Source organism: Lupinus angustifolius, chromosome LG16 (assembly GCF_001865875.1).
Source record: "Lupinus angustifolius cultivar Tanjil chromosome LG16, LupAngTanjil_v1.0, whole genome shotgun sequence".
NCBI classification, from domain to species: domain Eukaryota; kingdom Viridiplantae; phylum Streptophyta; class Magnoliopsida; order Fabales; family Fabaceae; genus Lupinus; species Lupinus angustifolius.
The window spans coordinates 7,049,496-7,061,844 of record NC_032024.1 but is presented as its reverse complement, the minus strand read 5'-3'; the positions used below and the strand labels follow the sequence as shown (position 1 = coordinate 7,061,844).

The window sequence follows — 12,349 nt, the reverse complement described above, 5'->3', positions numbered from 1 at the left end:
GACTCTATTGTTGTTGGTGAGTCTAATGAAAATGGTTTCTTTGTTGGCCTATAAATAATTAGGAAAATTTAAGAGGTGAATATGAATAAAAATAGTTCATGATATCTACTCGAAAAAAACATAAAGTTTAGTAAGATTGTTTGTAATTGTCCAAACAAAATCATTTACCATATTTTCAAGTTATTCTAGTGAGTAATAAAATAATATCACAATCAATATAATGAAATCAATTGAGAAGTAGAACGAGAAGAGGATTCTCATCCTGAGCTGAATCAACATTTAGTCTAGCTTCCTCGGATGGTGTTTTCAGTCAGAAAATGAAAATTTGGTCTTACGGACACCACTAATGGATGACATTGGGGATAAACTTCCATTTGGTGTATCTAAACTAGAGGAACCAAATCTGTCTGAACCAATTGCAGATAATAATGGTTTGGGAGATTGGATTTATTGTTCAAAACCTGATGACTTTAGAAAAGTAAACCTCATTGGCTTTTCTATGATAGAAAATTCCTCATTAGGAGTCACTACTAGATTATGAGGGTAAGGATAGATTGGCTTTCTTAAACTAGAGTGTAAAAATGATTTGAGTTATTATTAAATTAAGATTTTATACCAAATATAATTGAGTTAATCTCATACAGAGTTAAAAAAAATTCCTCAATGAACAGTTTTTTAATTACAATCATTTACCAATATCCTATAATGATGTTAGCTTTTTTTAATGAGAACTTTTTCATTTATAATAGTGAATTTTTCCTCATCCTGGTGACAGGGGCTCCCGGTTCCATATCCTAGCTGATAAGGAGGGCACCGTGGATGTGGTTCCTCAGCAGCAAATGAGGGATGACCAAGGCTCAAAAAGGTATCATGGCTGGAAATTTTTAGCTAGGAAGGTCGGTAACCATGAAAGTTTGATGATGAGCAGATGTTTTGATGGCCAGGAGATGCATCAGGTTTTGAAGACAACTATGGAGATTGATGAGACAACTATGGATAACCTCCCAAACTCTTCCTTGGGTTTTTAATGAAGGTTCTTTGTTGGAACTGTCGTGGGGCTAAGGCGAAAGGTCTCAGCGGCTTGATCTATGATTTTTGTCACAATGCAGATGTTAGTTTACTCATTTTGTTGGAGCCTCAAGTTAGTGGTGTTGTGGCTAATAAGATTATCAAGAAGTTTCGGTTTGATGGTGAGACGTGGGTGGACTCTATTAGTTGTGTGGGTGGTATTTGGGTCCTTTGGGATCAATCTTTGTGGAAAACAAATGTCTTGCATTCTGCGGGTCAATTTATTACTATGGAAGTTCAGTGGATGGATGACACCCCCTGTTTTCTCACTGCGGTTTATGGGAGCCCTCATATGGCTCGTCGGGCGGAGTTGTGGACTCATATTCATCAGATGGCAGCATGTTTGGATGGTCCTCGGTGCCTCATTGGTGATTTCAATGTTGTGGCCTTTGAGCATGAGAGGTTGGGTAGTTCTAGCCAGAATCCTCCTCGGGGATCTACCAACTTTGCTCATTTACTTTCGGACTGTGAGCTGACTGACTTAGGCTTCATTGGGTCGCCTTTTACTTGGAGTCGTGGTAACCTTAGAGAGTGTTTAGACAAAGCTGTGGCTACCTTACCTTGGCATACCCGTTTCCCACATGCCAATGTTACCTATCTGTTTCACTTTAAGTCTGATCATTCCCCCTACTGTTGAGGTTTGTGGATAGACCTTCTCCTAATAGAAGACGAAGACCCTTCTGATTTCTTGCTGCTTGGCTGACTCATAATGATTTCCAAAAGGTCGTGGAGTCTACCTGGCATTCTTTGTCATAAACTATAGAGATGTGATCATATTATTTATTGTCTTTACATCCTTAACATCACTCTTCCATTCTTTATATATAATTATAGTCATCTCATTTCTTGATATTGTCTTACATTCTCCAATTCACTTATCATCTTCTTAATTATTGTATCAACTATTTCTATTGATTTGTCTGTAAGAGTGTGTAAATTTAATGTTTCGATTCGTATCCTAGATGGTGAACTAGATTTTTTACTTGCACTCGTTCACGCAAGTACGAAAGACTTTGCTTATTTGTTACTGCATCCAAGCAGCGATGTGATAACCCTTAGCATGATCAGATCGTTAATCCATATCATAGAAATTCGACAATTTTTTTTAAGAAATTACACATTATTTTTATTCACTTTTTAAAAAAAATAAGTTGTAAGTGAAATATTGAAAATAAGAAAGAGGTGTTTTATGGTTATCTTGAAAAAATATAAAACATGTTTTCATGACAAAAGATGGACACTATAGTGTTAGTTATAAAAAAGAGAAGCAATTCAATCAACTCCATATAAATTGGTTTTACGTGTCAATTAGATCGAAAACAAAGCAAACATTAATAAACCTACATGCATATTAATACAAAACTAAAAAATATAAATATTCCATTGCATATTCTGTCCAAATGTCAAATCAACACTAACGTTTAGTTCCCTTGTCCATTTTTTGAAGCTCCACCACACCCTCCAATCCTCGATCTCCACACACACTCTTATATAATCACCACTTCTCTCTTTCCCTTCTCATTTCTCAACACACACATTTCTCCGGAACCTTCTCGAATCTTCTTTTCTCAGCAATGGCCACAACCGCTTCTGATAAGATCTCTAACCTCAAATCCGCCGTCGCCGGATTGAACCAAATCAGGTTCTTTCATTTGTTGATAACAGCTATTATCGTTGTGCATGAACGATTCGAGGATCGAACCTGATTTTTTTTTGTTTTTGTTTTGAATTTGCAGTGAGAATGAGAAGAACGGATTCATCAACCTTGTGTCTCGTTACCTCAGGTGAATCACGATTCATTAAGTTTTTTTACGTTCATTTTGTCAGTATTCCTCGATATTCGTTCACTTGTGTTCATTCTGAAACAATGCTAAGATCTTGCGATGAACTTGATTTGTTTTTTTTATCTGATTATTTTTGTTGATCTTTTTTTTTGATGCAGCGGCGAAGCGCAGCATGTTGAGTGGAGTAAGATCCAGACGCCAACTGATGAAGTAGTTGTACCTTATGACAGTCTGGCACCACTTCCTGATGGTGATGATCTTTGTGTTTTTGTTTTGATTTGTTTGATTTGATATGATGCAATAGATTAATGTTTTTAGATGAATCGAATTTGATGCAGGTTCTTCAGAGGTGAAGAACCTCTTGGACAAGCTCGTGGTGTTGAAGCTCAACGGAGGCTTGGGGACAACTATGGGTTGCACTGGCCCAAAGTATGCCAAATCTTATTTTTAATTTTTTTATGTTTACTTTAGATGGTGGAGTTTCAATTAAATATTTGACTTTTTAAGATCGTCGATCTGATTTTTAATTTGTTGCATGCTTTGATTGGGATCATAAAGATTAGTTTTGTAAATCTTAATAGCACTTAATCTCTTATATATTTGATCAACTAAATGAAACAAGTTATCATTTCTGAGATTGTTCATACAGCTAGGTATTTATATAAGGGAAATGTTAAAGAGTACCCTAAGGGCACTTGTCAAGGAATTCAAATTAGAAAATGTGTATTGTAAATAGTGTATTTATGGCTTTGAAAATTCAACAATGCACTTTCCAATACACATTTTCTATGTTTGAATTCTTTAACATGTGCCCTTAAGACAGTCTTTAAAACGACTCTTTATATATTAGCAAAAAAGACGCAAATAAAAATTAATGTCCATACATTTTGAATTCATGACCATATTTTTAGCATTTTTTCATCGAAGTTAACAGATACACATAGATGTTTATGGCATTTAAAGCAAATTAGTATGTGTCCTTTTATTCAAGTGAAAAGTGGTTATATGTAAACTATTTGTCAACATATTGGAAATATAAACTATTGGGAAAAGAAAATTTCCTTCTGTATGTAATTCTTGATTTGCAATCGTCAATTTAATGCAGATCTGTCATTGAAGTCCGTGATGGTTTGACATTTCTTGATTTAATTGTCATCCAAATTGAGGTTATTTTCCCATTCTTCCTTTCACTTGGCCTTTAATCCGTTTCCCACATTGTGCTGACTTTCAACATGATAACTTATATCATTGTAGAATCTCAATAACAAATATGGAAGCAATGTTCCTCTGCTTTTGATGAACTCATTCAACACTCATGATGACACTCAAAAGGTAACTGAGCTTTGCCTTTTATCCCCTCAATGTGTAGAATTATACACAAGATTTGCATATACTAACAATTTGACTGTTTCTAGATTGTTGAAAAATATACAAACTCGAATGTTGAGATTCATACTTTTAACCAGGTTTGTTCCTCTGATTTTGTGCGCTAATGTATTATGTATATAGACTTCTCCTATAGTTTGTTGTTTGATAATTTGTTATACAAACTCAATTTTTTTCAGAGCCAGTATCCTCGATTGGTTGCTGAGGAATTTTTGCCATTGCCATCCAAAGGGAAGACTGACAAGGATGGGTGGTATGACTTTATTTATGTATTCTCTGGATATATTTTGCATTGACTTAAGTAGCTTCACAAGAGCTGTGCAACTTTTCTTTGTTAGTTTCTTAATTAAGTTCAGCACTGGTATAATGGATAATTCAACGTATTCATCTAAAGGAATTAATGTTAATCTTCATGTAAAAGTCCAAGTGAACCCTATGCCTCACCGTGCCATTGTGAAAGTGTGAATTCTTCAATGCTGACTTTTTTCATATTTGAGATGCATGCTATGTTTGGGATGCTTTAATATTATTAAAAAGGATGGTCTATTGCACAAGGCTCCCACATAGCGAGGTTTGGAGAGTGTGGATGTGTGCAGCCTTACTCCTCACGCAGAGAGTCTGCTTTCAGGGATGCTTTAATATTATTAAAATAACAGAACTAATTCTCCTGAAAATAAACAAGCATATCTTAGGACAATTCCACACATATCTTAATTAGTACCTTTGGTTTGTTGTTTGTAACCTGGAAAATGTTACAAGTATGAACTGTGTAGTGCTCATTATTAAGGCCAGTAGAGATATAATCTTGAGCATGTCTCTGCTAATAGCCTTCTATATTTGGCTTATGAGTAATTCCTTCATGCATAGGTACCCTCCTGGCCACGGGGATGTCTTCCCATCGCTATTCAACAGTGGCAAACTTGATGCTCTATTATCAAAGGTTGACACCTGAACTCATTCTATTTCTAGGTGAACTTTACTAATTTCTTTTCCTTTTTGTTCTCTATTTTTGTGATATTCTTTTTGTTCTCTTACAGGGTAAGGAGTACGTGTTCGTTGCCAATTCAGACAACTTGGGTGCTATAGTTGACTTGAGTATCCTTATCTAAGTTTTCATTATTTTGGTATTATTTTTTGATGTATTGCTTGTTAGTTATACTTAAAAACTATATCTTTAATGTCATCAGTATCCTTGACTGATTAATTTAGAAATCTTAAATCATTTGATCCAGAACAAGAATGAATACTGTATGGAGGTAAAAAAGATGGCTGTTTTATAAAGAAACTGCCTTTTTTGCTTTAGACTTTAAATAATTAATATGTATATGTGCATGATTGTTATGCAGGTGACTCCCAAGACATTAGCTGATGTGAAGGGTGGCACTCTGATTAATTATGAAGGAAGGGTTCAGGCATGTATCTGTTGTTGATCTCATTTTGCTGCTTAAGTCTGTACTCTGATTATATCAAATTGTCTTAGTCAGTTAGTCTCTCTTTTTAAGCTTGCTTCTATTCAATATATTCCATCCACAATTTTTATCCCAAAAGAAAAATATTCCATGGAGGGTTTTTAGCAATTGTCCTCCTACTCCCTCCCTCTTTGGCTCCTGTTCTTTAACACATAATATAGGAATAGTAAGAGCAGTTAGAATCATACAAAAAACATTTGTGGTGAATGACATTTATTCTCTGATTCTTGAATGCAGCTCCTGGAAATTGCCCAAGTCCCAGATGAACATGTAAGCTACTAATCCTATCTCTTATTCGTTCTTGGATCATCGCCCTTTGCCAAGTGTAGGGAATTGTTTTAGTTAATTATTTGATTATTTATGGAAATATAATGTTATAATGATTAGGGATCATGTTTAATGTTGTGAGTATTTATATAGTGATCGAGATGGCAATCACTTCTTGATTTCTGTAGCTATTTTTGTTGGTGCGATCAAGGACCTTTAAGTTGAATTGATTTTAATTGGTTGCTAATTACTTGTTTGATTGGAAGTCTCATGCCTATGGGAGGCTAAACCTTTTTCTTATAATAAAAGTAAAAAAGGAAAAGAAAAAATAAAGCAGGAATGTTTTATCATTTTCATTAAAAATACACATAATTTCTGTTCTGAAAAATCTTTGAAGGTAAAAACTAATATGTATATATATATATATTACATAAGGAACTGTGAAGCATTATTTATTATGTGCTGAACCATATGCTTTCTCAGCTGTTCCTTTGATTACTGTTTGTTTGTCCATGAAAGCCTAATTAATAAATTGAAATGGCTTAGGAGTTTTCTATTATCTCAGTAAAACTGCATGACATGTTTTGCAGTCATAGAAGTTCATAGCCATTGGTGATATGAATTGTAATCATGAACTACTAAATATCTCTATAAAAAAAGTTCCCCAATTCACATTTACGGTATATCATTATAACTTTTGCTTGGTGATGAACTGATGATTCCTACCTTAGGAAATAAAGTGAAGGGTCAGTGGTATGATGTTAAAAACATGCTTTTACAATTTTATGTTGGTTTATCTGTTACAACTACCATAACAAGCAATAAGGAGGATAGCACTTCTGCAACATTTTAGTAGTTTTAATAAAAAGAAGCTACTCGAATTTCCCTTTTCCTCTGAATTCACCTTCCTCAGAGTGATGTTTGCTTGATAACAGCATGAAGAATTTTTTAAGCATAACATTTTCTTTTTGTTCATAATTTATGACAGTCATACATGCTTGTAAATGGCGGTAAGCCTTGAACAACTTCAATAAAAAAAAATCTAATTATGCCAATCACATTTAATGCTCTCTTTTATGCAGGTCAATGAATTCAAATCAATAGAGAAGTTCAAAATTTTCAACACAAACAATTTGTACGTCTTGCTGGATAGTTTCCAGATTGTTTTGGATTATATACCCATATGGCGTATTGACAATATATAATCTACAGGTGGGTAAACCTACAAGCAGTTAAAAGGCTTGTTGAAGCTGATGCTCTTAAGATGGAGATTATTCCCAATCCAAAGGTACAAATTGGCCATTTTCAAATGATAGGCATAACCTGTCTTCCCCTTAGTTTTTATTTGGTTGAAGGCGGTTTATTATGGGTTAGTTACTGTACTGGATTCTGACTTTCAGTAGGAAAATTGCTGACAAAATTTGTGGGTTTTAGGAAGTTGATGGAGTAAAAGTTCTTCAGCTAGAAACTGCAGCTGGCGCAGCAATAAGGGTACCTAATGTTTATTGACATGATACTAATATGTTGTTAATGCTGAAACCTTTGTTCTAGCGCCCTTAATCTCATTTTTGTAAACAGTTCTTTGACAAGGCTATTGGAATTAATGTGCCTCGATCTCGCTTCCTTCCCGTTAAAGCAACTTCAGATTTGCTTCTTGTCCAGGTTATAAGCCTTTTTCTGATTCAGTTTTTGAGAACTTGACTGGAATATGATTAGTCTTTTGCTTAACATAATGTGTTATCTTGTTTTGCAGTCGGACCTCTACACTCTGCAGGATGGATTTGTTGCTAGGAACTCAGCTAGGGCAAATCCTGAGAACCCTTCTATTGAACTAGGGCCGGAGTTTAAGAAGGTTAAAATTTATATTATTGATTAATTTATCTTGTATGGTGAACATAATATTAATTTTCTGATTGTTTTATACAGGTTAGCAACTTCTTGAGTAGGTTCAAGTCAATCCCTAGTATCATTGAGCTTGATAGTCTAAAAGTGGCAGGCGATGCATGGTTTGGAGCTAGCGTTGCCCTCAAGGTTTTTGATTTAATCCTTACATACGTGTGTCTGACTATTTTCTTTGATTTTTATGTTTCATTCTATGTACAAATGATTTTGGTTACTTTATGGGTAAGAGAAATGCTCGCTGTTACCGTTAATGTAGCAATCATACAATTTAACGTGTTATTTTCTACAATATAAGCTGTGAATGCTAGAAAACTTAGTACTTCCTCTTCTAAAGGTTTCCCATGAGCAAAAAAGCTTTTAGCAAAGTTGCCATCATTTCTAGTCTTTAAGATTGGTTATGGTATGGTGATAATGTTGGAGGTATAATCCTCTACCGTCTAGTTATTCATGCCTCCAATTACCTGATAAAGGATTCCCCTTGCACTAATTAAAATTAAAGTTGCATTATGTTATTTTAGTAGCTCAGAGTTGTTTTTCTATTAATGCCTAAATCTTGAAATGTTCTAGTAAAAGTATTTATTAAGTCTAGAAACTTTCCAATGTTTTGGTTTGTTTCAAGTATACCAAGAATGTCATCAATTAAATTTTCCAACTTTTGACAGGGTTCCCTGTTTCATGTTCTTATTGCTTGTAATATATTCTGCTTTCATCTTTCAAATGTCAACGACAGTTAAAAACTTATAAATTTATTATAATTTGGCTTCTTGACATTTTGATATCTGGTGCCTTAACAGGGGAAAGTAAGCATTGTTGCAAAACCTGGTGCAAAGCTGGAAATACCCGATGGAGCTGTGATTGCAAACAAGGTATTTTAGCATAGATATGGATCTTATTTTTAAGCTTGATCTGTCCGATGTTGTCATTCTAAGGAAGACCTAAAGCTTGAATTGTCGTGTACAGGAAATTAACGAAGCGGGGGACCTGTGAGGAAGCTGGTGAATTTTGAAATGCATCTGGCTGTATGCAATATTGGAAGTCTTCTGCTATTCAAGTTTGATAGAAAAAAATAAGAGGAAAGCTGTTTTTGTTGAGTATGTCTATTGTATGGAGCCTAGTTTATTGTGATTTTGTATTGAACACATTTGACCAGAATTCAAGCATGTATGCCTTTTTGTGTAGAATAAAAGAGAAAAGGAGAGTATAGTGAGCGTTTTCAGCCACTTTCTCTCTGTTCGTTTCTTTTCCTTTTGCTTGCTTGTTTTATTTTTGTTTTATTTGATTTTTTTAATTGTTGGGTGACTACGCTACAAGTACAATGGGTTGAGATATGCATTAATCTATAGTTCTATATACATTGTTGGAGTCCGTTTGTAGGCATTATCTCTTAATCCTTTCTTGCGAACTCCACAATGCTTATTGATATTATAGGAATCTTCATAGGAAAATGTTAAACCTGCATTGCCTTTTAGGTTTAGAGAAGAGAGATAGAAAGAAATTGATGAGATTTGATTTATGATATTATAAGGAAGGAATATCATTGTTATTTTAAATTTAGGTTCTGTCATACCTTCAATATTGCTTTGAAATTAGTGTTTCTTAAAGTTAGCCTCATTTAAAATTTCTTTAAAATGAGATGAATGAGATTTGATTGATGATATATATGATAAGGAAAGAATATCATTGTTATTTCGTAGCTCTATGCCCATTCACGTTAAAATGGGATAAAGGCTGATGTCAAGTGTTTTTTTTTTTCCTTTTTGCTCATCATGAAAGGTATTTTGCATATATATTTTAACAAGGAAAAAAGTGAAGCCGTGAGCCTTGTTGTGTGAAAGAAACTGAGTTTTGGGTATATATAGTCCAATAAAAAAATTTAACAAAAACTTTCAAAGTATTTCTGAACAAGTTCCTGGATAACAAATCTAAGGGTTTTCTTATTAATGATAGTGACGTTAGTGGTGATATCGATCGTGATCCTAATACGGCGTTGGATTTTCTAATTATGATGAATGTGCTAAATATGAATATTATTCCGAAAATAGATTGATTTTATATCTCATTCAATTTGAATTAACAAATGCAATGTCTCCTTGCATAATACAGATTTCAAATATTCATGATTTGGATGTGAATTACTTATCTCTAGTCTAGTAATGAACTATCTCTATAGGGATTGTGAAAGATATTTCACTATAAATATACTTGTTATTACTTCTAATCACATTCTACAAAAAAGTAAATCTCGCTCTAGTAGCGTAGAGTAAATTAAATACATATATTAAGATACAAATGTTTCTTATTCCATAACAATAAGAGGTCTCACTTACATAGGCAACCTAATGTAGGAAGTCTCACTTAGTCATTAAATGCTCAGTTGTTGCACACCCTTTAAATTACTCTTACACACTATATATATTATAAAGAGTGTGAATCTACTTACTCTAAGAGTATGTTTTTTAAACTTACACCACATTATAGTCATGAATTTTATGGACATCTAATGGTTTAGATCTACTCACTAATTCAAACCATTAGATTTTCCTAGAATTGATGGTTAAGATGACGAGTAAGTTTAAAAAACTTACTCTTGAAGTAAATGGATCACTCCTCTATTATAAATATTTACGATTTCTAATTCTTACATTTTTTAATAGTGATATATATATATATATATATATATATATATATATATATATATATAACATTTTAATATGGGTTGGGAATCCCTCCTTAGTTTGTAAGATGATGACTATTGAATCTTAGTAGATAATTTATTAAATACATTATGACTTTTTTATAATTTTGGAATTATTTCTTGAGTCTTAAGGACCGGAAATCCAACATTACATGGGTGTTCAAATTCATACCAATGCAAAAATAAAATTGAAAAGTGATCCAAAATAAACCGAAACTACAAAAACCAAATGTAAACCTATTGTGTTGGATGAGTTTTTTAAAAATCGATCAGTTTGGTGTTTAGTTCCAACTCTAGGAACCATATTGATCCAAAATGGATCAAATTAATTTGACTTATTAGGAATATGCACAAACAAAATTGTGTGGTTAAGTGTTTAACATTTTAACACTTCAATTCAACAACGTTCAAAATAAACTAGAATACAAATTCAACACCAACTAGTTATATGGTAGATTCAATACTGATAATTTGATATGACAAAAAAATACATGATCGCTAAGTAATATATTCTCACATGTAAGTAAAATGTTTATAATGTATTATATTTCTTTTGATAAATTTAATTAAGTTATATAATACAATCACAATGAAGTTAGATAAATATCAATTCCTCATTATGTCCAACACTTTCTTATTTTTTTAATGAGAACATCTTCTTATGAATATATATTTTATACAATAGTCGTATGTTTGTTTATGTTAACATGGTGCTACGAACCAAGTTATGGACTTGTAACATTATGTCTTTATAGTATATGTAAATTGTATTAGGACAATGTTGTGACAATATTAACAGAAATGAATGCAAACTTGTCACATTTAAAGTGTATTAGACTTAATATTTTAGATATGTTTATGAGTTTTGAACTGTATATGCAATTCCGATCTTTTAGAAAAAAACCTAATCCAAACCGTTCAAAACAACGTATAATATTTGGATTGGGTCAGATGTCTTAATATGAACAAACCAGACGAACTGAATTACAATTTAATTGTGTGTTTGAATGAGATGATTTATTGTCTAAAAACCAATCCAGACTAAATATGAACACCTCTAAAACATAGAAAGTCGAAGATACCATTTTCAATGTCTTAAAATATGACGAACATTAATTCTCTACTACCTCTTTATGAAGAAGTTTTTCTCACATTCACTATATAAAGAGATCTTGTGAGGAAGGGATGACAAGCAAGTAAAAAACAAGTGAGAAGGTTTTTCTCAGAGTGAGAGAGACAAATATTATAATTCTACTTTATATAGTAGATAAATTTGGACCAGGTCTCGTGATTGTTTACTTCTCAACATGAGGAGAATTTTTCACGTTAAAATTATTACTTACATTATATTTGTTAGTCGCTTCTATAAGTGTTCGTTTTGTATCACACAGAGAAAAAAGTAGGCTCTAAATTTTCCTACAATCATATAAAAAACTTTTATTTAAGGATGAAATCTTATAGGAATTCTCCACTTCATCGGCAATTTGATAGTAAAAGTAATAAGAAATCCTATATAAAATATTATTTCGAGTTCTATAGGATACGATTGATTAGTTAACATTTTCAAATTTAATGTTGGTTCATTAGAACTATATAAACTGATACCTAGAATTCCCATTAATAAAAAAAAAACCACAGTGTATAAAAGAAACTTTGAAACCGAATACAAGCACCCCCCTCCACACACACACATGGATAAAAGTAGATAAACAAGAATTAATTCTAATTCTCACGTGATGAAAAAAACTAAAATGTCTCGTGACAAAAAAGGTTCGTAA

The 12,349-nt window shown here is 32.8% G+C and overlaps 2 protein-coding genes across 2 annotated transcripts; both read left to right on the top strand.

Annotated features, from left to right (window-relative positions):
* LOC109329268 lies at window positions 347-1,705 on the top strand. The gene is made up of 2 exons (XM_019562949.1): window positions 347-478; window positions 1,034-1,705. The coding sequence occupies exons 1-2, from the start codon at window positions 347-349 to the stop codon at window positions 1,703-1,705; spliced, it is 804 nt and encodes a 267-aa protein (XP_019418494.1).
* On the top strand, window positions 2,512-9,120 carry LOC109330150 (UTP--glucose-1-phosphate uridylyltransferase-like). The gene is made up of 21 exons (XM_019564200.1): window positions 2,512-2,710; window positions 2,805-2,852; window positions 3,011-3,102; window positions 3,191-3,281; window positions 3,958-4,018; window positions 4,107-4,184; window positions 4,268-4,318; window positions 4,418-4,491; window positions 5,106-5,178; window positions 5,276-5,333; window positions 5,448-5,494; window positions 5,585-5,650; window positions 5,945-5,977; window positions 7,057-7,109; window positions 7,187-7,262; window positions 7,409-7,465; window positions 7,553-7,636; window positions 7,728-7,826; window positions 7,901-8,005; window positions 8,671-8,742; window positions 8,837-9,120. The coding sequence occupies exons 1-21, from the start codon at window positions 2,643-2,645 to the stop codon at window positions 8,861-8,863; spliced, it is 1,413 nt and encodes a 470-aa protein (XP_019419745.1). The 5' UTR covers window positions 2,512-2,642; the 3' UTR covers window positions 8,864-9,120.

Coding starts and splice junctions, on each gene's coding strand:
- LOC109329268 (XM_019562949.1), top strand. CDS start 347: ATGGATGACATTGGGGATAAACTTCCATTTGGTGTATCTAAACTAGAG. Junction 479..1,033: donor AACCTGATGACTTTAGAAAA/GTAAACCTCATT, acceptor TTTTTAATGAAG/GTTCTTTGTTGGAACTGTCG.
- LOC109330150 (XM_019564200.1), top strand. CDS start 2,643: ATGGCCACAACCGCTTCTGATAAGATCTCTAACCTCAAATCCGCCGTC. Junction 3,103..3,190: donor TCTGGCACCACTTCCTGATG/GTGATGATCTTT, acceptor AATTTGATGCAG/GTTCTTCAGAGGTGAAGAAC. Junction 4,185..4,267: donor CTCATGATGACACTCAAAAG/GTAACTGAGCTT, acceptor GACTGTTTCTAG/ATTGTTGAAAAATATACAAA.